Here is a 25,569-nt window from a genome sequence, read left to right as displayed (position 1 = left end):
GCCAGGCATGGTGGCATGTGCCCGTAGTCCTAGCTACGTGCGGGGCAGAGATGGGTGGATTGCTGAGCCACAGAGGTTGAGGCTGCAGTGAGCTGTGTTCACGCCTCTGCGCTCCAGCCTGGGTGACAAAGCGAGATCCCGTCTCAGGGGAAAAAAAAAAAAAAAAAAGGATGCACAGCCATCTCAGCATGGGCCTTGGAACCCTGGGATCAAAGAAAAGGTTAGGTAAGCTGGTTGCTAACAGAACTTTAACAGTTTAAGAGACACATAGGACTACTCCTGTGGTAGTGGGTTATCAGAACTTATAAACATTAGTGTCACTAAAGTTGTTATACAACTCCCCCACTGCTAAATTTGACTGGCTTAAAAAAAAAAAATACACAGGAAAGCAATATAATACAGTGGAAATCCCGAAAGTTTTGAAGTCCAGAAAATTCAAATACAGTTTAGTCACTTAGCAACTATTATCACTTATAACTAAAGCAAATTATTTAGACTCTCTAGGCCTCAGTTTCCACATCTGTAAAATAATAGAAATCTTCACATAAATGGTTCCCCATCTTTATATACACAAGGGTCCCCATTTATAAGTTTTTTAGAAGTCTAAAGATTCCCCATAAAATCATCATATTTTCAGTATCCAAATACTGAAAAACTTTGGAAATCGTGGAGGTTTTAAAGTTTGATAATACCTAAAGTTGGTAACAATGCGGGGAAAGAGCTATTGGCGGGCACTTATTTAGAGCAACCTATCAGGACAACTTGACAGCGTCTATCAAATTATAAACACCTGATCCAGCAAATCTCACCTCTAAGACTTTATATTGCAAATATGTTTTACACAGTGGGCAAAGACACATGCCTGAAAACATTCACCACAGCATCATTTGTAATCACAAAGGATGCGGACCCTAATAAATGTTCAACAATAGGGGAATGCATATGTAAATGGTTATATCCCCAAATTAAAAACCATACTCTTTTCTAACAGCAGTATAAACTGACACAACATTTCTAGATGGCCAACCCAGGAACAATACTGATCACAATTCTTAAAAACTGTGATAACCTTTGAGCCAACAATTTGTTTCAGAAATATATTTGCAGAACTAATTAACAATGCGAGAAAAGATACAGAGATAGGAATGTTCACTGAAGCTCTTTAAAATAGCAAAATACCCACTTACAACCCATTGTTTAATAAGGTAATCAAATAATGGGAAATACAGTTAGTCATCAAAAATGTTATAGATGACTTCATTAAGACATTCACTATTAAGGGGAAAAGGCAGGCAGAGTAATGTACAACTTGTATAATCTTTTTTTGTAAAAAGAAAATCACCACATATAACACATAGATGTATATAAAAATAAATATACATACAGAATAAAAGTAACCATCAGTTATCTTCAGGTGGTGGGATTATGGTTAAACATTTTTTCTTCCTTTCGATTTTTTTTTTACTTTATAGTTTTTCTACAATTCATATATTATTTTTGTAGTACTAAAGCTGTTTTAGTTTTAAAGGAAATAATTAAAAAATACAGTCTCTTGCAGTAATGCAATGACTCTATGAAAGTACCTACACTTCAGTTATGAATCTTGAGACATAACTGGTCAACAACTCATCTTAGGAGTGTAGAAATAGACATCAGAAATTAAATAGAAACCAATACTATATAGCCTTTCTATTAAAAAAAAAAATACACTAAAAACACTAGTCTTTCACCATTTCTTTCATGTAGACAACAACCCTATCCTATCTTCCATACTCAGGAACCAATAAACAAATGAATCTGCCAGAGAAAATACAGAACTGCCCTGGGAAAATTCTTACCAAACTAATGGAATTTTTCTCATTAAAGAAACAAAAACAACCAACCAACCAAACAAAAAAAGCTTAACAGTTAGGAATTTTGAGTTGACATTTTCTCTCTGAGAAATTATCAGTAGCAAGAATCTATTGCTCTCTCACTTGAAACACCAGTATCGAGTCAGCACTAACTTAGAAGGAATAGCACCATCTACAGAAATCACTTCCATATCAGAGAATCATTACTAAATTCATTTTCCAACTAGTAGAACCACATCTGTACCTAACTAAACAGGTATGGCTGTCCCTGAGACCTTTTTTATTCTTTCACCCCTCTAGCCCAGGATTATTATTTCCCAGTAATCCCACTTACCATTGTTGTTGGCAATTAATGTGACAAGAGTCTTCTTTGTACTGTCGCTGTTCTGTGCCCCGCTGCTACTAACGGTGGTGGATGTAGAGAGGTGCCCAGCAACAGAAGCATGGGCAGCGATGGGCACTGGAGCCGAGACTGGCTGCTGGCTCACAGAAACTGTGGGGAAGGGGAGGCATAGTCACTTGGAGACAGGGACAGATGACACTAAAGGATACTGCTCTAATCTTCCCTTTCCATCTTGTTGTGGGTCTCTATAGCCAAAAAGTTTCCTGTTTCATAAATCCAACTGTTCATGTGATTTCTCCTCCTACTTAACCCTTAGTCCACCATTTAAACACAATCCCTTCTTTGTCTCACATCTCCTGGTTAATTAAGTTACATCACTGAGCCCACTGAACTGGGATTTTAATCTTTGCTTACACAGCACTAGCAAACCTCTAGGACTCAAAGGTTTATTATTACCACTAGTGGTATTCATAATCATGCATATTAAGCCATCCAAAAGACCCTGAACTGTGCCCTATTTCAGCCTAAACCAATGCCATCTTCAGGTCTCAAGACAGGAAAGATAAAAATAAAGAGCAACTGGTACAATTTAGGGGAGCAAAGGAACTCCACCCATTTTCTGAATTCAGGGCAATCTAGAATTTGACCCAGCAGCATCACCTTTATGAAAGAAAAGCTAACAAGCCTAAATTTGTAAACTGTCCATGAAGGCAGACACAAGGCAATTTCTACTCCACTCACAAAGGAAACCAAGTTCAAGTAAAACAAAAAACAAAAAACAAAAAAAAAAAAAAACAAGACTATGGGAAGCTATTTTTGACTGGGTATATAAATGTACACTGACACACACACACCACCACTTTGAATTCTTGTTCATACATCTTTTAATAAGAAGACTGCTAGATATTTGATAAACACTGGTTAATCCAACCTTCCAATGTTTTCAATGAATTAAATATATAGTTTCTAGCTATATGGATGAGGAAACTGAGGTTTTCACAGACTAGAGCATGGGAAAAAAGGTAGCACCAGTGAGTGCCACAATGAGGTCTCCCTGGATTCTTAAAGTCCTTTTCCATCTCACACTTTGTTAACCAAAATACCATTCAATTTAATTAATTTAAACCATCTAAGATCAGAAGAGCTTTTGTTACCTGTGGTAGTTTTATCCACTGAATTATAATCTTCAACTACAGAGTCCTCAATGACATCACTGATTTTCTGCCATGGCTCCAACTCCTCCTCCTCACATTCCATGAACAGGTCGGTGTCCGCCATGCTACAAGAAAAACATTCAAATAAGATATAGGCCTAAGAATAGGAGATATTGCTTTATACCAAATATGAAATCAGAACTTTGACTCCATTGGTAACCTACCTCCTTGGGCTCCTTTATCATATCCTCTAGCCTTCCTCCATTTCCAAGGGTTCAGAATTACAACTATTATTGAATATTAAAATCCATTCCACAGCAAATTATTTAATAATTAGGGTTACAGGCCGGGCATGGTGGCTCCCGCCTGTAATCCCAACATTTTGGGAAGCCGAGGGAGGTGGATCATCTGAGGTTGGGAGTTAAGAGAACCAGACTGGCCAACATGGCAAAACCCTGTCTCTACTCAAAATACAAAAATTAGCCAGGTGTGGCGGTGCGCCCCTGTAATTCCAGCTACTTGGGAGGCTGAGGCACAAGAATCGTTTGAATCCAGGAGGCAGAGGTTGCAAGGAGTCGAGATCACAGCACCGCATTCCAGCCTGGGGGACGGAGTGAGACTCTGTCTCCAAAAAAAAAAAAAAAAATTTTAGGATTATAAAAGTTTAGGCCAGGCACAGTGGCTTATGCTTGTAATCCCAGCATTTTGGTAGGCTGGAGTGGGTGGATCACTAGGTCAGGAGTTCAAGACCAGCCTGGCCAAGATGGTGAAACCCCATCTTTACTAAAAACACAACAATTAGCCGGGCACGCTGGCAGGCGCCTGTAATCCCAGCTACTTGGGAGGCTGAGGCAGGAGAATTGCTTGAACCCCGGGCAGCAGAGGTTGCAGTGAGCCAAGATCGCACCACTGCACTCCAGCCTGGGCAATAGAGACTCCATCTCAAAAACAACAACAACGACGACAAAAGGTTTAATGTGTAACACCCAGGGCCAGGGTTAGGATGAGGACAATGAGGTGAGTCAAGCAAATGCAGGATCGGATTCAGTCTTTATTTAAAATAGATATTCTGTCCATTATGGATTGTTCTGCATTAATATTGATCTTTGAAAATGATGCATTAAAATGCATTTATTATGATTACTGAACCTCTCTGTACTCCTTTAAATTTTGCATCTAAGATGAGAACCTCACTTGTCATACTCTAGTCCCAGTCCTACTACTACCTTGTACGTCTAGTCTAGGAAATCCTGGAGGCCATTCCACTGTGATTTTGGAGTCAACCCTTAATTTGAAAACACTGCCTAAATTACATGTCCCTTTAAAAAATTAAAGTCTGAGCCGGGTGCAGTGGCTCACGCCTGTAATCCCAGCACTCTGGAAGGCCGAGGTGGGCAGATCACCTGATGTCGGATCACCTGAGATCGGGAGTTCGAGATCAGCCTGACCAACATGGAGAAACCCCGTCTCTACTAAAAATACAAAATTAGATGGGCGTGGTGGTACATGCCTGTAATCCCAGCTACTTGGGAGGCTGAGGCTGGAGAATCGCTTGAACATGGGAAGTGGAGGTTGCAATGAACCACAATTCACGCCACTGCACTCCAGCCTGGGCAACAACAGCGAAACTCCATCTCAAAAAAATCAAAATAAATCAAAATAAAGTCTGTATCTCTGCATTACAGACAAAGAGTTATTGCTACTCTGCCCTCCAATAACAGTTTACTAAGGGTCAGTTTCTTTGTGTTGGAACGGGAGTACTATTACTGCTCAGTGTTCAAACAAAGCCTCTACTGCAAAGGCTCTAAGTGTCCTTAGTGTCTTAGTAATTCTGCTGCTACATCCACAAGCGAAAACCAAAACCAACCAACCAACCTAACCATTCTGTTTATTGAGTAGTTAGTTAGGGCCATACAACCTGACAGAAGCAGTTAGCAAGATGCCCAACAGATGGCATTGTTTCCCTTGAAAACTGAAAATAATCTTGCAGTGCCCCAGTGAGTCAGCTATAGCCAGCGGCAGTCTGGGTTTTAATGGGTAAAGTGCTTAACTGGATTCTAACTGGTCTTTAATCTTCTATTTTAATTATTTCTGTCTTTCTAAACCAAAGCCACAAAGGGGGTGAGGAAAGAAAAAGATCTAAGGGATCAACTTACTTAAATTCGCTTATTTTCAGGCTTCATTATATGAAGACAACACTAGCCAGAAACTGAATTAAAAAGAAACCAAATCCATATCACAGGTATTCTTTGAGACAAAGACAACACATGCCTTTGTTTTCCAGTCTAATTCCACTACAAAATACGACATTTTCAAAGACTTTTTCCTTAAATACTTAATTTTATTCCATTGTTCTTTGCTGTATAACTTTCTGAGAGCTTAGAGTCAACAGATAATTAATGCGCAAATATCCAACACCCAGCAGAATGAATATAAACTGTGGATAATAACCTCTGCCGATGGTTTTCAAGGACCTACTTTTGTCCTAACCACTTAAAAGCAAACTCTCCACACATATGAAAACTTTGCTTTGGAATATGAAGAGCTATCAGAATACAAATTGTGGTTTTCAATGTCATGCCTGTGGTTATTTTAATAGCATATCTGAAAGGGTGTTCTTTTATCTTAAGTATTTATAATACCTTAAGAGTTTCAGTTCTTTATTTTATAAAGCAATGAATTTTAATAAGAATATTGAAATTTCTTCCATTTGACTTTCTGAGAGAAATGGAAAGAACTCCAGCTTGGGTAGCATAGCAAGACTCCATCTCTACAAAATTTTTTAAAAACATTAGCCAGCTGTGCGGCACACACCAGCGGTCCCAGCTACTAGGGAGGATGAGGTAGGAGGATCGAGGATCGCTTGAGCCCAGGAGTTCGAGATTACAGCGAGCTCGAGGTTACGGTAACTGCAGTGGTGCCACTGCACTCCAGCCTAAGCTGGAGAGCTGGAGAGCAATACCCCATCCCTACAAAATAAAATAAAAAACAAATGGAAACAACCGAAAAGGGCAGATCTGAAAAGATGGCAAAGAAAAATGTTTATGTCCTAACTACTTTTTAATCAAGTGAGAAAAATATCTCTTCTCCTTAGGTATGAGTACTGCCAAGATATCCAATGCAAATTAAAAGACTCAAAATGAAAAGAAAATCCAACTTGACCGGACACAGTAGCTCACATCTGTAATCTCAACACTTTGGGATGCCGAGAAGGGTGGATCATTTGAGGATAGGAGTTCCAGACCAGCCTGGCCAACATGGTTAAACCCCACCTCCACTAAAAACACAAAAATTAGCCGGACATGGTGGCACATGCCTGTAATCCCAGTTATTCAGGAAGCTGAGGCAGGAGAATTGCTTCAACCCAGGAGGCAGAGGTTGCAGTGAGCCAAGATCATGCCACTGCACTCCAGCCTGGGCAACAGAAGCCAGACTCTCTCTTAAAAAAAAAAAAAAGGGGCCGGGCGCGGTGGCTCACGCTTGTAATCCCAGCACTTTGGGAGGCCGAGGCGGACGGATCACGAGGTCAGGAGATCGAGACCACAGTGAAACCCCGTCTCTACTAAAAATACAAAAAAATTAGCCGGGCGTGGTGGCGAGCGCCTGTAGTCCCAGCTACTTGGAGAGGCTGAGGCAGGAGAATGGCGTGAACCCGGGAGGCGGAGCTTGCAGTGAGCCGAGATTGTGCCACTGCACTCCAGCCTGGGCGACAGAGCGAGACTCCGTCTCAAAAAAAAAAAAAAAAAAAAAGAAAGAAAGAAAAAAAAGAAAACCCAACTTATGGGGAAATATTTTTCATGTTTTTTTTTTTTAACAACATAGAAGATGGAGTTAGCTAATAAGGTTTGTCAACTCAGAAAATATTAGGTCTGCTGACTGAACATATTTCACAGACTTAACGCACAAAGCATCTCTGAAAGACACTGAAGCCAAATTTTTCGAAACTGTCCTTGATTCTAACCTACACTCTGCTATCTCAGGATGTGATCAATTCCTTTCATTTTCAGCATCTATATCTCAGGGTCAAAAACATGATACAACAGAGATATATCAACCTAATGTAAATACTCAGCAAACCAAAAATAGAAAATGCAAATTTAGATCCTTCTTGTAGTTTTCTAGTTATCAAAAGGAAATCTTATACTAACATAATAAAATGCAGTATTTAATATTTCTACCAAGATTCTCAAGAAACACCACCATTCTCTGTGGTCTTTCAAGTAATCCATGGCATAGTCTCCTTTCAACTTTTTTTTTTAGCCCCGATCATGGCAAGGACAGCCTTTCAACTGTTTTTGAACAAAGAAGACAGGAATTACTAAATATGCAGTGTTAACATATATATCCAGATTCTGAAAATGTGACCTCCTCAAAAAAAAAACAAAAAACAAAAAAAAAACAGATCTTCCCAAACTATCGTTCCACACATTTAACCTCCTTCCATACCAAATCTTTCTCATAAGGTAAAAAAAAACAAAAAAAACAATGAATTTTATTCCCTCTTCCCTAATTTCTTGCTACGAAGGATTGGATACTTATCACACTAAAAAAATTATGTTGAAATGTAATCCTAAGGAGCATTTTAATTTCTCATTTTTTATTCCAAAACTGCCAAATAGAAATGCGAATTTCAGATATTAAAAGCCAGCCCATAGTGAAATAGTGTCACATCAAGAGGAAAATGGCCGGGTGCGGTGGCTCACGCCTGTAATCCCAACACTTCGGGAGGCCGAGGTGGGGGGATCACCTGAGGCTGAGAGTTTGAGACTAGCCTGGCCAACATAGTGAAACCCCGTCTCTACTAAAAATACAAAAATTAGTCAGGTGTGGTGGCACACGCCTGTAATCCCAGCTACTCAGGAGGCTGAGGCAGGAGAATCGCTTGAACCCGAGAGGCGGAGGTTGTAGTGAGCTGAGATCGTGCCACTGCACTCTAGCCTGGGCAATAGAACAAGACTCCGTCTCAAAAAAAAAAAAAAAAAAACCAAAAGGAAAACTTGGATGGGCAGTAAATTTGGGAATCATACTGCAACCAAGTGAAGAGGCAAATTTTCATACTACAACTATGAGTCTCTGAATCAAAATTGTAGTGGTTCCTTTCCTGCTAATTTTAATGAGATACAAATTTTAATTGAATAAAAAAGTTAGACACGTATTCGTCACTCAAGTTTCAAAAATTATCAACTCAAAATGGATTCCTTCATTTATGCCCCCACTTCCCTCTATTATACTGAAACAAATCTCTAAAACATCATATTCATAAATATTTTGGTATGTAGCTCTAAAAGATAAGGACTTTAAAAGACGATAGTTTAAAAAAATTGTATGGCTGGGCGCGGTGGCTCAAGCCTGTAATCCTAGCACTTTGGGAGGCTAAGGCGGGCGGATCACATGAGGTGAGGAGTTTGAGACCAGCCTGGCCAACACGGTGAAACCCTGTCTCTACTAAAAATACAAAAATTAGCCAGGTATGTTAATTCCAGCTACTCAGGAGGCTGAGACAGGAGAATTGCCTGAACCCAGGAGGCGGAGGTTGCAGTGAACCGAGATTGCACCACTGCACTCCAGCTTGGACAACAGAGCAAGACTCCATCTTAAAAACAAAAAAATTGTATTACCATTACATGTCTAAAAAATTGATAATCCCTTAATATCAAATATCTAGTCACCATCCCAATTTCGTTTTTCTCTTCTTTTTTTTTTTTTTTTTTGTGAGATGTGGTCTCATCCAGGCTGGAGTACAGTGGCACAATCTCAGCTCACTGCAACCTCCACCTCCCAGGCTCAAGCAATCCTCCCACCTCAACCTCCTGAATAACTCTTGGGACAAAGAGCTAACTCTTGGGATAACCAAGAGCCACCATGTCTGGCTAATTTTTTGTATTTTTTTTTTTTTTGTAGAGAGGGGGTCTTACCATGTTTCCCAGGCTGGTCTCAAACTCTGGACTCAAGCAACACACCTGCCCCAGATTCCCAAAGTGCTGGGATTACAGGTTTGAGTCACTGTGCCCAACTTTTGATGTGTTTTGATCCATGCAGTTATCTTTACAGATACTCAATGTGTCCTATTTTGGCCAGTGGGAATGTCTTCAGCTGGCTGCTGAGTCCTTCTGACACAACCCTAGTATCGTTTGATACAATCTTTGCTGACAGTCAAGATGTTTCAGTTCATCTCATACATTTCCTGCCCCAGACCTAGAACCAGCCAATTCTTCAAGGAATGATACTGGTGGGGAACGAGTTTCCAAGACCACAATAAAAGGCTAGGGTCCTTCTTGCTCATTTTAAATAAAAAATTACCTCCATATGCATCCCCAAGTATTAGCTATCTTCAACTTTGCTCTTATGTCATCTGACAGAAAAATTCCACATCCACAAATGTATTTCTTAGAAATCTAAAAAAAAACCTTTCTCCTGAAATTTTTACTTGAAATGTTTGTCTTATGTATTTATTAAACTACTCATTACTTCCCCTCATATCCTATCCTGACTGTATGTATTCCCCTAACAAAATACCTAGATCATTAAGAGAATTTATATGTAGTTAAGATATTTTGGCCAGGTGTGATGGCTCACATCTGTAATCCTAGCACTTTGGGAGGCTGAGACGAGAGGATCACCTGAGTTCAGAAGTTCGAGACCAGCTTGTGCAACACAGACAGACCTCATCTCTATTAAAATTTTTAAAAAATTGTTTTTAAAAGATAAATTTTAAGAAAAATATAATCAAACAATCAAAGGTTAACAAAGAGGACATATTTAGTTTAATCAAGCCTTTTAGCAAGTAACTTTTCCAGACTATCTTTTCTTTGCCTGTAATCACACCACTTCAGGAGGCTGAGGTGGGAGAACTGCTTGAGCCCTAATTGTTTGAGCCCAGAGGTTCGAGACCAGCCTAGGCAACTTGGTGAAATCTCATCTCTATAAAAAGTAGAAAAATTAGCAGGTTGTTGGTGGCATGCACATCTGTAGTCCCAGCTACTCAACAGGCTGAGGTGGGAGAATCTCTTAAGTCCAGGAGGTGGAGGCTGAAGTGAGCTGTGATTGAGCCACTGCACTCCAACCTGGGCAACAGAGCAAGACCCTGTTCTCAAAAACAAACAAACATGCAAACAAACAAAACTATCTTTCCTTGAACAGAGGATATAGACAGATCATGTCAAACATTTCAAACAAAATTCTCAACTATTCCTAAGCTAGTAAGGATCTTTTTCAAGCAAATGCATGAGGGGGTGGTGGCAGAGGTGGAAAACAGAGATTTAGATACAGCAGAAAGCCTACACCTTTACTTTCAAAAGAAGAGCTCATTTCTAATCTTCAATTAAATTCCCAATAGTGCTAAAATATTTCATCATATTCCAGTGTTCTCCAACATATATCAGGCACTGCCCAAGCTATACACTACATCTGCAGAAGGATTCATTCAACACCTATACCTAGCTTACATAAAGGGAACCCTAGTTCATAAAAGACATAAATAATTAAGGAATCTTCATAAGTGACAGTGAATTTTATCAGAGGTCAAGTTTGCCCCCCAGAGGGCATTTGGCAATGTCTAGAGACATTTTTGGTAGTCACAATCAGGGTGGGGGTGAGGAGAGGTGTTACTGACCTATCTAGTGGGTAGTGGCCAGGAGTGCTACAAAACATCCTACAATGCATAGGATAGCCTGGAGATTATCCGACCCTAAATGTCAATAGTGCCAAGACTGAAAATCACTGATCAAACTGAATACATGTTCTGAAAACAAGGGCAATTTTTAAAAAATCATCCCACATTCTATACATAAAGAACTATCATTTCTTCTTAAAAATATTTGTCCTCTCAGGCCAGGCACAGTGGCTCATGCCTGTAATCCCAGCACTTTGGGAGGCCGAGGCGGGCGGATCACGAGGTCAGATCAAGACCATCCTGGCTAACACAGTGAAACCCCGTCTCTATTAAAAATACAAAAAATTAGCCAGGCGTGGTGGTGGGCACCTGTAATCCTAGCTACTCGGGAGGCTGAGGCAGGAGAATGGCGTGAACCTGGGACATGGAGCTTGCAGACTGGGCCACTGCACTCCAGCCTGGGTGACAGTGCGAGACTCCGTCTCAAAAACTGCAACAGAGCAGAACAAGGTTCTTATGAATTATTCAAATGGTTGTATCTTATATGTTAAAATTTTTTTTATAAAACCCATATATACCTAGTCTGTTTCATCCTATAATCACCTACCTGTGAAACTTGATTTTTTTTTTTTTTTTTTTTTTTGAGACAGAGTCTTGCTCTGTCGCCCAGGCTGGAATGCAGAGGCACGATCTCGGCTCACTGCAACCTCCGCCTACCGGGTACAAGTAATTCTCCTGTGTCAGTCTCCCAAGTAGCTGGGACTACAGGTGCCCGCCACCACGGCCGGCTAGTTTTTGTATTTTTAGTAGAGACAGGTTTTCACCATATTGGCCAGGCTGGTCTCGAACTCCTGACCTCAGGTGATCCACCCGCCTTGGCCTCCCCAAAGTGCTGGGATTACAAGTATGAGCCACAGCACCCAGCCAGGAACTTGATTTTATCTTCATATTCACCTGACAACTTTTAGGTCACAGGGTCTTTGTCGCCTGGGCTATAGTGCAGTGGCGCAATCTCAACTCACTGCAGCCTCGACCTCCTGGGCTCAAGCAATCCTCCTGTCTCAGCCTCCCAAGTAGCTAAGACTACAGGCATGTGCTACCACGCCTGGTTAATTTTTGTATTTTCTATAGAGTTTTGCCATATTGCCCAGGCTGGTCTTGAACTTCTGGACTCAAGTGATCTGCTTGCCTTGGTCTCCCAAAGTGCTGGGTTTTACAGGCATGAGCAGTTGTGCCCAGCCTCCCCAGTTCTAAATTTTTTCTAGTTGTGGCCCCTTTACAATTCCTCTACAGGTTACTTTTGCTACATATAAACTCTTCTTGCTTCTTCAACTTCCAAATCATTTTTGCAGAGAGCAGTGCCTCAAAGTGACAAAATGGAAACCTATTTCTATGTTCTTCCTCAAAAATCTTATTTATGGTTGAACTTAAAAGTTACAGTAGCTCTGTATCTCAAAAGCCAAAGGTTATGATTGTAATATGTTTAAATAGAAAAACATTAGCCAGGCCCGGTGCAGTGGCTCACGCCTGCAATCCCAGCACTTTGGGAGGCCGAGGTTGGTGGATCACTTGAGGTCAGGAGTTCGAAACCAGCCTGGCCGTGACCAGAGACGTGGTGCAACCCCGTCTCTACTAAAAAGAAAATACAAAAATTTGCCAGGTGTGGTGGTACACGCCTATAATTGCAGCTACTCGGGAGGCTGAGGCAGGAGACTCTGTCTCAAAGGGAAAAAAAAAAGAAAAACATTAACCAATAAACTATTGACTAATAACTCACATTAGTTATCAGCTGTTTTGTCTATGGCGTTTTTTTTTGCAAACAAATAAACAAGAAAAGCCAAGAACAATGTATGAAGTATTACCGACAATAATATTTAACGTGAATCAAATCAATTATTTATTTATTTTAATTTAACTTTATTTTTTTTAAATTTTTTGAGATGGAGTTTCACTCTTGTTGCCCAGACTGGAGCCCAATGGCGCGATCTCAGCTCACTGCAACCTTCACCTCCTGGGTTCAAGCGATTCTCTTGCTTCAGCCTCTCACGGAGCTGTAATTACAGGCATGCGTTACCATGCCTGGCTAATTTTGTACTTTTAGTAGAGATGGGGTTTCACCATGTTGGTCAGGCTGGTCTTGAACTCCTGACTTCAGGTGATCCACCCACCTCAATCTCCCAAAGTGCTGGGATTACAGGTGCGAGGCAACGCGCCCGGCCCAAATCCATTATTTAAATGTAATTTTGCGTTTACAAGAAATACAGCAATAAAAGAACAAATTAAATTTTACCACGAAGAAATAATGAGATAAACCCAGAAAGTGGGACATTCTAGAAGGAAATAATCAAAGCAGAATATGGAACATTCTATAAAACTAATATAGTCTCTTTAAAAATGTCAATGTTCGGCTGGATGCGGTGGCTTATGCCTGTAATCCCAGCACTTCGGGAGGCCAAGGCAGGTGGATCACCTGAGATCAGGAGTTCGAGACCAGACTGACCAATATGATGAAACCCAGTCTCTACTAAAAATACAAAAATTAGCCAGGCGTGGTGGTGGGCACCTGTAATCCCAGCTACTCGGGAGGCTGAGACAGAAGAATCGCTTGAACCCAGGAGGTGGAGGTTGCAGTGAGCCGAGATGGTGCAATTGCACTCCAGCCTGGGCAACAGGAGCGAAACTCCGTCTTAAAAAAAAAAAAAAAAAGTAATGTTGGCTGGGCGTGGTGGCAGGCCAAGGTGGTAGGATTGCTTAAGGTCAGGAGTTCAAGACCAATCTGGGAAACAGAACTGATCCCTCTAAAAAATTTTTAAAAAGAAAGGATAATCATATTATATTCATGTAGGAGAATATATTTATTCCTAGGAAATGCACAAAATATTTAATAGAAATATCTTGAGAGTGACTTTCAAGGGGTTAAACAAATACATAGATATTTGGCTTTTTTTTTTTGGAGACAGGGTGTCACTCTATCCCCCAGGCCAGAGTGCAGTGGCACAATCATGGCTTATTGCAGCCTCAACCTCCTGGGCTCAGGTGATCCTCCTGCCTCAGCCTCCCAAATAGTTGTCACTACAGGCGGGCTATTTTGATATTTTCTTATAGATACTAGTATGCCAACTTTCAAAAAATATTTGGCATGGTTAGAAATACAAAACATTAAACATTAAATACAAAACATTAAAAATCATCCTGTCACCAGGCACAGTGGCTCACGCCTGTAATCCCAGCACTTTGGGAGGCCAATGCAGGCGGATCACAAGGACAGGAGTTCGAGACAAGCCTGGCCAACGCAGTGAAACCCCGTCTCTACTAAAAATACAAAAATTAGCCGTGAGTGGTGGCTGGTGCCTGTAGTCCCAGCTACTCGGGAGGCTGAGGCAGGATAATCGCTTGAATCTGGGAGGCAGACGTTGCAGTGAGCCAACATTGCGCCACTGCACTCTAGTCTAGGCAACAGAGCCAGACTCTGTCTTAAAAAAAAATCATTCTGTCTAGGTGGTGGACAGTTTAAGTGTTCCTTGTTGAATTCTTTCAACCTTTTCTTTTTTCTTTGTGACAAAGTCTCGCTCAGTTGCCCAGGCTGGAGTGATCTTGGCTCACTGCAACCTCCGCCTCCCAGGTTCAAGCGATTTTCCTGCCTCAGCCTCCTGCGTAGCTGGGATTACAGGCATGCGCCACAGCGCCCGGCCAATTTTTGTATTTTTAGTAGAGAGGGGTTTCACCACGTTGGTCAAGCTGGTCTTGAACTCCTGACCTCGTGATCCGCCCACCTTGGCCTCCCAAAGTGCTTTGGTTACAGGTGCGAGCCACTGCGCCCAGCCTCCTTCCCCCTTTCCACATGCGTGAAATTTTCTTAATAAAAACTGAGGTAGGGTAGGAGGGAGTGGAACTACCTACTCATATCTTAGCTGTGATATTCTGTACTGATACATTCTGCCGTATCTCTTTGGTATTTACTAAATAACTGGTAGCCTTGTTGGCTGAATTTCTTGATTTATTCCCAGGACCAATTTTCATGTAGCTTGTATATATACTTTCTCTTTTTTTATTTTTATGCATCCATTTTCACTTAATATACATTTCTTAAGACATAGCAAAATAGTTAAGTAAGAAATAACAAATTAAGGTGGATTATGTAGGCTACCAAGGAGGTACATTACTCTCTTCCATTAATCCATTATTTGACATCTTGGTAACCTAGGTGGTTTCTCTATTTTGTAGTAATTGTAACATGATTTTTTTGTGCACTCAATAGGTTTTACTTAACACTGCAGGCTCACACAGAACTATTAGCAATACTCAGTCTCTTGTCTCATCCTTCAATCCATAATATGGGAGTACCAGATAAATACCCTTCTGGGGGGAAGGGGATTATTTCTTAAATGCTGGCGAATATGGTAGTCTACTTTATACTAAGGCCCTATATGATCAGCTAGTCAATAAAAGTCTATATAATTGTAAAGCCAAGATAAAAACAGACCTTTTAAAACAATGTACTATTTACAAGCAGCAAAAAGAATCCTGCAGATACACCTGTCTACTTTTAAGGTATTTAATGGGCAGCAAATGTTGCCTATCTTCATCTCAAAGAAAATGAGAAAAAGATCTGTTTTCTACAACTATCCTGACATACTTGGTTCTTGAAGCTCTGAATTCCTTTGTCTTGTTCTTTCATAGCTGTAAAGTCCAGAAATGAAGAATGAAGAATTCAGAAATGAAGAATTTGGTATCTAACGTTTTCAATTTACTGCCAGTACATACCTGCCCAAAAATCAACATAAAAAGAACATTTGGAACAGGAAAAATATTGTATAGAAAACAAACATTTTAAGAATACCACTTTCTTGTTCCAGGGTGAAAAATAAACAATGATAATCCTCAACATAACTGGTAATTATGTTTTTAAGTTACCTCAATTTTTGGCTCTAGAAAGGACTAATACCAGAAAACCTATAGGCCTGAATACTTAATCTGTGTATAAAACTATAGTTAAACATGTAATAAGCTTTTATTCATCCAGTCTTTTGCACAGCCTATTCTGTCCCTCACAACATCTAACTGTTGTAGTACCTCATATATAAGAATCATAAGGGTTTTACGTAGTCTTAACAACCTAAAATTTCCAAACTCAAAATACTTTCCTCTTGTCTGGTAGCCAGTCCTGTATCAACAAACACCCAAATATTTAGTTCTGTGCTCTTTACTAAAACAAGTAAAGTAAGCAACAAGCTCTCTTTTTTAAAGGGGTTCAATATTCAGGAGTCCCTTTCCCAAGAAAAATATCTACTATGATGGAAAGCTTTTCTTTGATGACAGTTGTGTGTTGCCTAAATTCCATTTCTATGCTTTCAAGTTCTTTTAACTCTGCTAAAATCTAGCAATAGGTTAGTGTCTCTCTTCTGCTCTCCTCCCCTTGGTTACATATAAAAATATGTTTTCCAGTTGGGCGCAGTGGCTCACGCCTGTAATCCCAGAACTTTGGGAGACCAAGGCGGGTGGATCAAGCGGTCAGGAGTTTGAGACCAGCCTGACCAACATGGTGAAACCCCATCTCTAGAAAAATACAAAATTACCCAGGTGTGGTGGCGCATGCCTGTAATCCCAGCTACTGAGGAAGCTGAAGGAGGAGAATCGCTTGAACACGGGAGGCGGAGGATGCAGTGGGCCGAGAGTGCGCCATTACGCTCCAGCCTGGGCAATAGAGCGAGACTCCATCCAAAAAAAAAAAAAAAAAAAAAGACAAGTTTTTGTGGATATGGCTTAATACCACAAACAAGAATACCAAAGAATCTATCAAAATGTTACCATATTGATATTATGACAAAGGCATTAACCAGCTCTAGGATTTGTAATCAACCAGCTCTAAAGTTTGTATTTTACAGATAAGGTCAATACAGTGGTTTAGAGAGACTAAGTAACTTCCTCAAGGTTACAGTTAGTAAATATCCCAGTTAAGATTCAAAGCAAGCTTTTTTTGCTTTAGAATTCTTCCCCAGGTCACTGCCTCTTCCATCAACTTCAACTATTTATAAATTCTCCCAAAGTTCCCCAAGGGAGTTAGATTTGAATGATCTAAAGAGCAGAAACATAGGACTGACTGAATGATTCTCATTTTTCTGACTCTCAGAATTATTGAAGACGCCAAAAATCTTTTATGTGAATTTTATCTTTCCACGTTTACCACATTCAAAATTTTAAAATTTAGTATTTATCAATGTATTTTAAGACAAGCCCATTACAAGTTAACATAAATAACATTTCAACAAAAAATACTTTCCCTCCAAAAAGTGAGAAAAGTAACGCTGTTTTGCATTTTGCAAATCTCTTTTATGTCTAACTTGATAAAAGATGGTTGGATTCTCACAGTTACTTCTGCATTCAGTCTGTTGCTATACGTCGTTTTGGTTAAGTATATAATGAAAATCTAGTCGGAAAAGGGAGAAGCATTTTAATAACCTTTTCAGATAACAGTGTTTGGTAAATACTAAAACTCAATAAATGGTAGTTTCTTTTTTTTTTTTAAATAAATAGAGACAGGGTCTCGCTATGTTGACCAGGCTCAACTCCAACTACTGGGCTCACACGATCCCTCCACCTTGGCCTCCCAAAGTGCTGGGATTACAGGAGTGAGCCACCACACTAGGCCAAATAGTAGTTTCTTAAAGGATAGTAACATTTTGGAATCTGAAACCACATCAATCCACTTTTTCACTGTTAAAATTGCTATATCTGGTATTTTCAAAGGATCTTTTACCTTTACTTGATTTTGCAACATCGTGCACTGATCATTTGCAAAATATAGATTTACTGAGTTATGCCCATCTGCCAAATAACATATTTCATTATACAACATTTTTAAATATTGCAGTCCTTAACCACTGATATCATAAGGAAAGTCTTTTAAGTACTAGGAAGCTGTCAAACTCCAGCTGTCAACTTTTTAAAATTTCTAATTTTCACCGAAATTTTATCACTGGTAATAAATACTGTCAATTGTTTTCCTAAAAGTGACAAGCTCACTTCATTTTCAAGAAATATCTGCCAAATACTAAGTGTGAAAAACCATAGTCTGCCAGTCGTTCTTTCAAGTAAAAATGCTACTCCATGAAAGAAGCCACTCATAACCCAATCTCACAAATGCTTTTCCCTCACAACAATCACACCTCCATAGGCAGCATAAATGCTTTATCCATGTTTATTTCATCACAAATTCTTAAAAATTAAAAAGACATGCAGTCAAAAGCTAAGACTTAATAGGCCGGGCACGGTGGCTCATACCTGTAATCCCAGCACTTTGGGAGGCCAAGGCAGGTGGATCGCCTGAGGTCAGGAGTTCGAGACCAGCCTGGCCAACATGGAGAAACACCGTCTCTACTAAAAATACAACCCGGGAGGAAGAGATTGCAGTGAGCCGAGATAGTGCCATTGCACTCCACCCTGGGCGACAGAGCGAAACTCCGTCTCAAAAAAATAAAAACAGAATAATAAATTTTACTGCTTCAAGGGCATTCTCAAGTAAGTAGTTTGGTGCCACTGACTTGCTTTGTGCTAAGGTACTGCCAGTAGTTTTACCCAGCCTTGCTTTTGAACCATCAGTGTATCAGTGAAAACAATAAATAGCATCTTACTATTATTTTGAAAATAGTTATGACCTTGAGGCTCCCCTGAAAGGGTAAGAGGAGATCCCCATGGGTCCTCTGTCCACACTTTGAGAACTGCTTTCCTACATTATACCACTAGTTCAAGATGGGAGTGAAAACTCTTAACTAAATCACGTTCGTCCCAAGAGTCCATTCTGTTACCTTCTTTAGTTTGAGATACACCACCAACACAGCTCTGGAAAAGGGAAGGAAATCAAGGGCACAAGGTGTCACTTGTTTCAACATCTTGAACACTTTTATGTTAGACCAGTAATTCTCAATGTAGTGGTTACATTAATCAGTCTCAGCCGCAGGACTGCTCATTTGAAAATGTAAAGATGACAACCCCCCTCTGCTCCATTCAAATAAATTTGGGGGATGAGCCCCCCCAAATTGTACGTTTAACAACCTTCAAGTTACTTTTTATGCACCCTGAAGTTGAGAACGATTGTGCTAACTGTTCGAATTCAGAGTTCAAGCTCTCAGACCCTGAGCAATGGTGTCTCAAAATTAATAGTTTGCCAAGGAGCAGCCCTCCCTGCCCCCTCCGTTTCCCTTTCCTCTAGTTGGGTAAATGCCTACAGAAGTAAAACCCGGGCCGGGCGCGGTGGCTCACGCCTGTAATCCCAGCACTTTGGGAGGCCAAGGCGGGCGGATCACCTGAGGTCAGGCGTTCAAGACCAGCCTGGCTAACATGGTGAAACCTCGTCCCTACTAAAAATACAAAAATTAGCCGAGCGTGGTGGCACATGCCCGTAATCCCAGCTGCTAAGAAGGCTGAGGCAGGAGAATCGCTGGAACCCGGCAGGCAGAGGTTGCAGTGAGCAGAGATCGTGCCATTGCACAGCAGCCTGGGCGACAACAGTGAAATTTCGTCTCAAAAAAAGAAAAAAAAGGTAAAACCCAATTTCTGTGGAGTTTTGAGCTGCGGTGAGAGGTGTCTACAAGTTTGGAGGGACAGGCTACACCGCCTGCATCAAGACAGCAGCTGTTCTGAGATAGTCCAACTGCATCTTACTTTCCATTTCGAAAATGACACTGGCCACTAAATGACTCTTGAGGACTCATCAGCACTACCTTTTTCTGAACTAAGAATGTCTAAGACAAGTGCTACTAGCAGTTTGAGAGAATCCCACATCTGGAGAGGAAGGAAATAAGAACAACACGCAGAAAGACGAAAAGCAAGTAGATCAATGACAGTACTCCTTTGCAAAAGGTGCCAAGAATCTAAAGAAAATAGTCCCCGGGATAAACATGGCGCCCACCGCGGCAGGACATAATCACCAGAAAATAAAGATTCCCGCCCCATTCCATTTTATAAATCACGGCGCCATCCCAAAAGAAATTCGGGGACCGAGGGAGGAGACTTCGTAAACTAGCTGCAGTGCACTGAGGCTTAGGATGTACTATTAGACCAAGCAGAGATTACATAACACAAGGGATCGGCTCAGCAATCACTCATTTTCCTCCACCCGCTCAAAACGAGCGCCCCACTCCTTCTGGGAGCGGGGACAGGGCGGGGAGGGCCGCGCACCCCCCCCCCCAAGCGCCGCTCCGCCGCCGCCGCCCACCCCCACCGCCGCACGGCCTCGCCCCCTCGCCGGCCCCTCCCGCCGCGCCCTGCCATCTCGCCGCCACCCGCGCCCCCGCCCCTTCCCCAGCGGGCCACCGCCCGCGCCCGCGCCCGCGCCGCCCACTCCTCCGAGACGCCTCGCGCCGGGCGTGCGTGTGGACGTCGGGCTGTGTACGGGGCCGTGGAGCGCGAGTGCGCGCGCGCGCGCCGCGGCGGGCGCCGGGGGCGGGGGCGGCCGGCCAGCCGGCAAGCAGGGGCCTCCGCCGCCGGCCCTTTGCGCGGCTCCCGCGGCCCGGGGCGCACGCACACACGCTCGCGCTCGCGCGCCGCACTCCGCGGCCGCCCCTGCCGCGGGCCGCGCCGCCACTCGCGGTGGGCGGGGGCGCGCACCGCCGGCCCCCCCGCCCCCACCCCCGCGCGTACCGGCCCCATCCCCCTCTCATTGTTTCGCCTCTGAACGCCTCGCCGAGCGAAAAGATAACGGAACCCCCGGGAGCAGGGGGTGGGGAGGGAGAAGGCTCGCTCGCTCACTCACCTCCCGTGGTCGTCGCCGCCGGTAGTCTGACCCGAGGAAGGCGCCGTCGCCTTAAAGGGACCTTACACCCAGCGCCAGAAGGGGGTGGGAGCAGGGGAGGGGACGGGGGCTTGGGGGGGAGACGAAGAAGAGGTAACCGTTGAAAGCTCGTCTCCCCAAGGGTGAAAGGAAGCCTCCCTCGGGTTCGAGTGATTTGGGGTGGATTTTTTTCCCGAGGGGGGCGGGGGGGGCCCCGAGGGAGGGGGGTGGGGGGGCCAAGGAATGCGGCTCCGTGTACGGGAGCTGGCGCGGGGGAGAGAGACGCCGACTCCCCCCACCGACCCTCTCGCCCCGCGGAGGGATACGTCTCGTCACTTCCGCCCTCCCCTTTTTCACGGCCTCCCAATTGGTCGGAGCGCGCTGCACGTCATGGGCTCATCCAAACCCCTGCCCGGGCTTCTTTTCTAGTCAAGTTTGGCTGGGCCTGCAAATAAATAAATAAAGGAAAACATTTTTTATAATGAAAAAATAATAATTAGCTTCAGAATCTATATCTAAATTTTGGTGAGAAAAATGAGACTCCCAAAGAAAATATTCCCCAATTTACTTGCCTAGAGTTTCCAAGGAAGTGTTGGGAGGTTCCCTCACTTTCCACTCAAGGCTTAGATCCAGTCAAGAGGGAGACTTCATGACATAGGCCAGGTGGTGAGGCCCAGTGGCACCAACAGCTGTCATTAGAACAAAGAACAAAATGGCACTCACTCTTTCTCAAGAGACACTCGGCCAAGTAGCCTTGTGGCTGTGGCCTTAAGTGAAGAACTTTTAAAAGCCATTTTGATCCTCAAGCCCTTCTGGATCCTGGAAAGAAGTGGCACACGATTGTTAAAGCGATTATTGTGATGGAAACTGCTTTGCTCCCATTGTGAGTAGATTCAGCAGAGATCCCCAGTTCTAAGAAACCACACACACTCCACATCCTTATGCTTTTTGCTCCAATCAAGGCTGAGATGGGTTGGCTCAAAGAAATTGGTTAGTCCACTCAAACGACCATCCACCTGTTTATTCTTCCCCAAACAAAAACTACCTCTTTTCAGGTAGCTAAGAAATTTTGTCCTTTATTGCCTTCTGAGATTATAAAAATGTAATATTTTCCTTGAATATTTGAAAATGTTTGCTATTTAAGCAATACACAAATATTTGCTTCAAAATAAATGTGAAATCAAGGTACTTGGTGCAGAAAGGGAAAATCCAGAACTATGTTTATTCGTGCTCTTTATATACACACTCCATTCAAACCACCAGACTGAAAATAGGCAGTGGAAGTAGGCATTCCAAATTGTATGCACCTGCCCATGTAAGTGTGCACATGTGCACACACACACACACACACACTGCCACCACCCAGTTTCATTCCATTTCATACCAAAACCATGTGAGTGATTTCCACTAGTGTAGGATGCTTAGGAAGGACTTCATTATTTGAATGAGAAGAATCACTAATCCTTCTGAAAATACTTCTGAAGACTTTCCAGACCTGATCTGGAGAAGCCCATATTAGGATTATGGGATCAATCACCAAAAGATTACATGAAACTCAAATCCTATTTTATGCTGTCGTGTAATTACTATAATTCATTATATATGTTGTATTTACATTATGTATATTACATGTTACTAACCTTTGAACAATTCCAACATATTTTCCCATGCTCTGTCAATTTATTCTCCCAGTCAATGAGATCTAGCGCAGACTATGCCATGTACCGTTGACCAATAACCATTAGCATGCTTTATTGAAAATGGATCATGCATCCATTCATTCATTCAATAAATATTTATTGGGGGCTGGGCATGGTGGCTAACACCTATAATCCCAACACTTTGGAAGGCCAAGGGAGGAGGATCACAGCAGTCTGAGACCAGCCTGGGCAACTTAGCAACATCCCATCTCTACAAAAAAAAAAAATTTTTTTTTTAACAGAGTCTCGCTCTGTCACCTAGGCTGGAGTGAAGTGGTGCGATCTCGGCTCACTGCAACCTCCGCCTGCTGGGTTCAAGCAATTCTCCTGCCTCAGCCTCCTGAGTAGCTGGGACTACAGGCGTGTGCCACGATGCCTGGCTAATTTTTTGTATTTTTAGTAGAGACGGAGTTTCACCAAGCAGGCTGGTCTCGAACTCCTGACCTCGTGATCTGCCCGCCTCCGCCTCCCAAAGCGCTGGGATTACAGGCGTGAGCCACCGTGCCCGGCCCAAAAAATTTTTTTTCATTAGCTGGTTGTGGTATTCCTAGATACTTGGAAGACTTGGGAGGATCACTTGAGGCCAGGAGTTTGAGACTGCAGTGAGCTATAATGACACTACTGCACTCTAGCCTGGGAGGGACAGAGCATGATCCTGTCTCAAAAAAAAAAAAAAATTATTGAGTACATGTACTAGGCACTGTTTTAGGTGCCGGGAATACAGCAGCAGCAACAACGACAAATCCCTGAATTTGTGGAGTTTACACTCTAGAGGGAAAGAGACATAAAATATACACATAAACAAATTGTTCTGTTATCTATTGTTAAATAACAAATGACCCCGAACTTAGTGGCTTAAAACAACAATTCCATTACCTCTCATCATTCTGGGAGGTAATTAGGCTCAGCTAAACAGTTCTCACTTGGAGTCTCGTATGCAGTGGCTAGGGCTGAAGTAATCTCAAAAGCTTCCTTACATGTCTAGAAGTTGAGGTTGACTGTTGGCTTGGACCGCAGCTGGGGTTGTTGGTAGACCATTTACAAGTGGCTTCTCCATGTAGCCTGGGCTTCCTCATATCATAGTGGCTGAATTCCAAGATTGAGTGCCCCAAAAGGACCAGACAGAGATCGTGACCTAGTCTCAGAGGTCATATAGTATTACTTCCATTACAGTTACAGGATGGAGAGCATAGATCCCCATCTCTCAACGGGAATAGTGGAAATGTCACATTGTAAGAAAGTGTGCGGAAAGGGAAATCTTCTTGTGGCCATCTTGGAAAATGCAATCTGATATACATTATGTAAATAAATATGGATTATATGAAATGGTGACAGGTGCTATGAAGGGTAAAGGGCAGGATAGGGGAATTAGGAGTGTGGTGCAGACATGGGGGTGGAGAAGTTGCTATTTTATGTGGGGTGGTTGGAGAAGTCCTCGTTAAGGTGACATTTGGGCAAAGACCTGACGAAAGTGAAGCAAAGTTTAGGTTTTACCTGTAGTGAAAATGAAGCTGCTGGAGGATCATAAACCAAGTAGCGACACGGCCTGACTCACGTTTTTAAAGGATCACTGTGGCCGCTTGTGAAGAATAACTAGTAGAGGCAAGGGCAGATGCAGGGAGACCAGATAGAAGGCTATTGCAATAATCCAGGTGAGAGATGATGGTAGCTTGGACCAGGATGGGAGTTGTGAAGCTGCTGCTTCAAGTGATTGAGTTCTGTGGTGTGTTATTTACTCCTCTCTAACCAATTTTTCTGTCATTTAGTTTGTGCCCTGGGAGACAGTTTTGACCCATAATGCCCAACAAAATGAGTGATGGTGCTATGCCTGCCACCAAGAAATAGAGAAAGACTATCATGCTGAATGTAAAAGTGGGAGTTTTGTAGGATCTGGAGGCACCTTTGAGGAAATGGGTGAGGAAACAGAGAGTAAAGATCAACAGGCAATTAGGGATCAGGCAATTAGGCAACAGGCAATTAGGCAACAGGCAATTAGGGATCAAAAGACATGGAGTGTCTTTTGACGTTGTAAAAGGTATCCTGGCCAGGCATGGTGGCTCACGCCTGTAATCCCAGCACTTTGGGAGGCCGAGGTGGGTAGATTACAAGATCAGGAGTTTGAGACCAGCCTGGCCAACATAGTGAAACCCCATCTCTACTAAAAATACAAAAATTAGCTGAGCGTGGTGGCGCATGCCTGTAGTCCCAGCTACTCAGGAGGCTGAGGCAGAAGAATCGCTTGAACCCGGGAGGTGGAGGTTGCAGTGAGCCGAGATCACACCACTTCACTCCAGCCTGGGCGACAGAGTGAGACTCTGTCTCAAAAAAAAAGAAAAAAAAAGGAAATGATAAGCAAAGACATTTTATACCTTCAGAGGATTTCAAGGAAACCCTGCCACCTTACAACCCTGGTGCAGCACTTCAAAAGAGACTATACAGTTAACACTTCTATTTCCAGAAATGTATTCCCTGTGCTAAAGAGAGAATGCCCATATTAATTTGGACAGTGTTGGAACATTTTGCTGTCTTCAGCTAAAACACAGGTTTCCACAGTGAAGTAACAGAACTGATAGCTTTGGTCTCTCTTTTGGACCATCTGGATAATGGTTTGAACCATCTTGATGATGATGGGAAACCCAAGTAGTAGGACAAATAACCTGAATCAGATCCTTAGCAATCAACTCATATGTGCCTCTATAACATACTGGGGAGGAATCTGAAAGCCAGTCCAGTCCGATATGTTGAAGAAATTGGATCCTAATAGTGGCACTCCTAAAAATTATCCCAGTCTTCAGTAGCCAACTTAGAAACTTTTTCTAAGAAAGAAAGTCAAAGGTTAATGGACGTCCCAAGCTGAGTTTTTCAGTTACATAGCTGCAGAGTGTTTCTTTTCTACAGTTTATGGAAATACTTATTTGCTTCCTTGGCTTACGGTTTCTGCCACGAGTTGAAAATTGGGGCTGGGCACAGTGGCTCATGCCTGTAATCCCAGCACTTTGGGAGGCCGAGGCAGGCAGATCACCTGAGGTCAGGAGTTCAAGACCAGCCTGGCCAAAGGTCTTTAGTAGAGATGGTGAAACCCCATCTCTACTAAAAATACAAAAAATTAGCCGGGCATGGTGGCACGCACCTGTAATC

General features: G+C 42.4%; 1 protein-coding gene across 8 annotated transcripts in view; it reads right to left on the bottom strand.

Annotated features, from left to right (window-relative positions):
- Positions 1-21,057, bottom strand: part of POGZ (pogo transposable element derived with ZNF domain) — a 57,723-nt gene extending 36,666 nt beyond the window's left edge. For 2 of the 8 annotated variants that reach the window (XM_030824538.1, XM_030824540.1), the window contains exons 1-3: positions 20,714-21,057; positions 3,351-3,475; positions 2,188-2,346 (exon numbers count right to left, since the gene is read on the bottom strand). In XM_030824538.1, coding sequence (XP_030680398.1) covers positions 2,188-2,346; positions 3,351-3,474 — 283 coding nt within the window. In that variant the 5' untranslated portion in view covers position 3,475; positions 20,714-21,057. Of the gene's footprint in view, positions 1-2,187; positions 2,347-3,350; positions 3,476-3,574; positions 3,760-20,713 lie in introns of those variants that run through there. The other 6 variants (XM_030824537.1, XM_030824539.1, XM_030824543.1 and 3 more) reach the window with 4 other exon arrangements.
- Between the last annotated feature and the right edge of the window lie 4,512 nt (positions 21,058-25,569).

Source organism: Nomascus leucogenys, chromosome 12 (assembly GCF_006542625.1).
Source record: "Nomascus leucogenys isolate Asia chromosome 12, Asia_NLE_v1, whole genome shotgun sequence".
NCBI classification, from domain to species: domain Eukaryota; kingdom Metazoa; phylum Chordata; class Mammalia; order Primates; family Hylobatidae; genus Nomascus; species Nomascus leucogenys.
Note: the sequence above shows the minus strand (reverse complement) of the source record. Positions and strands in the feature narration are given on the sequence as shown.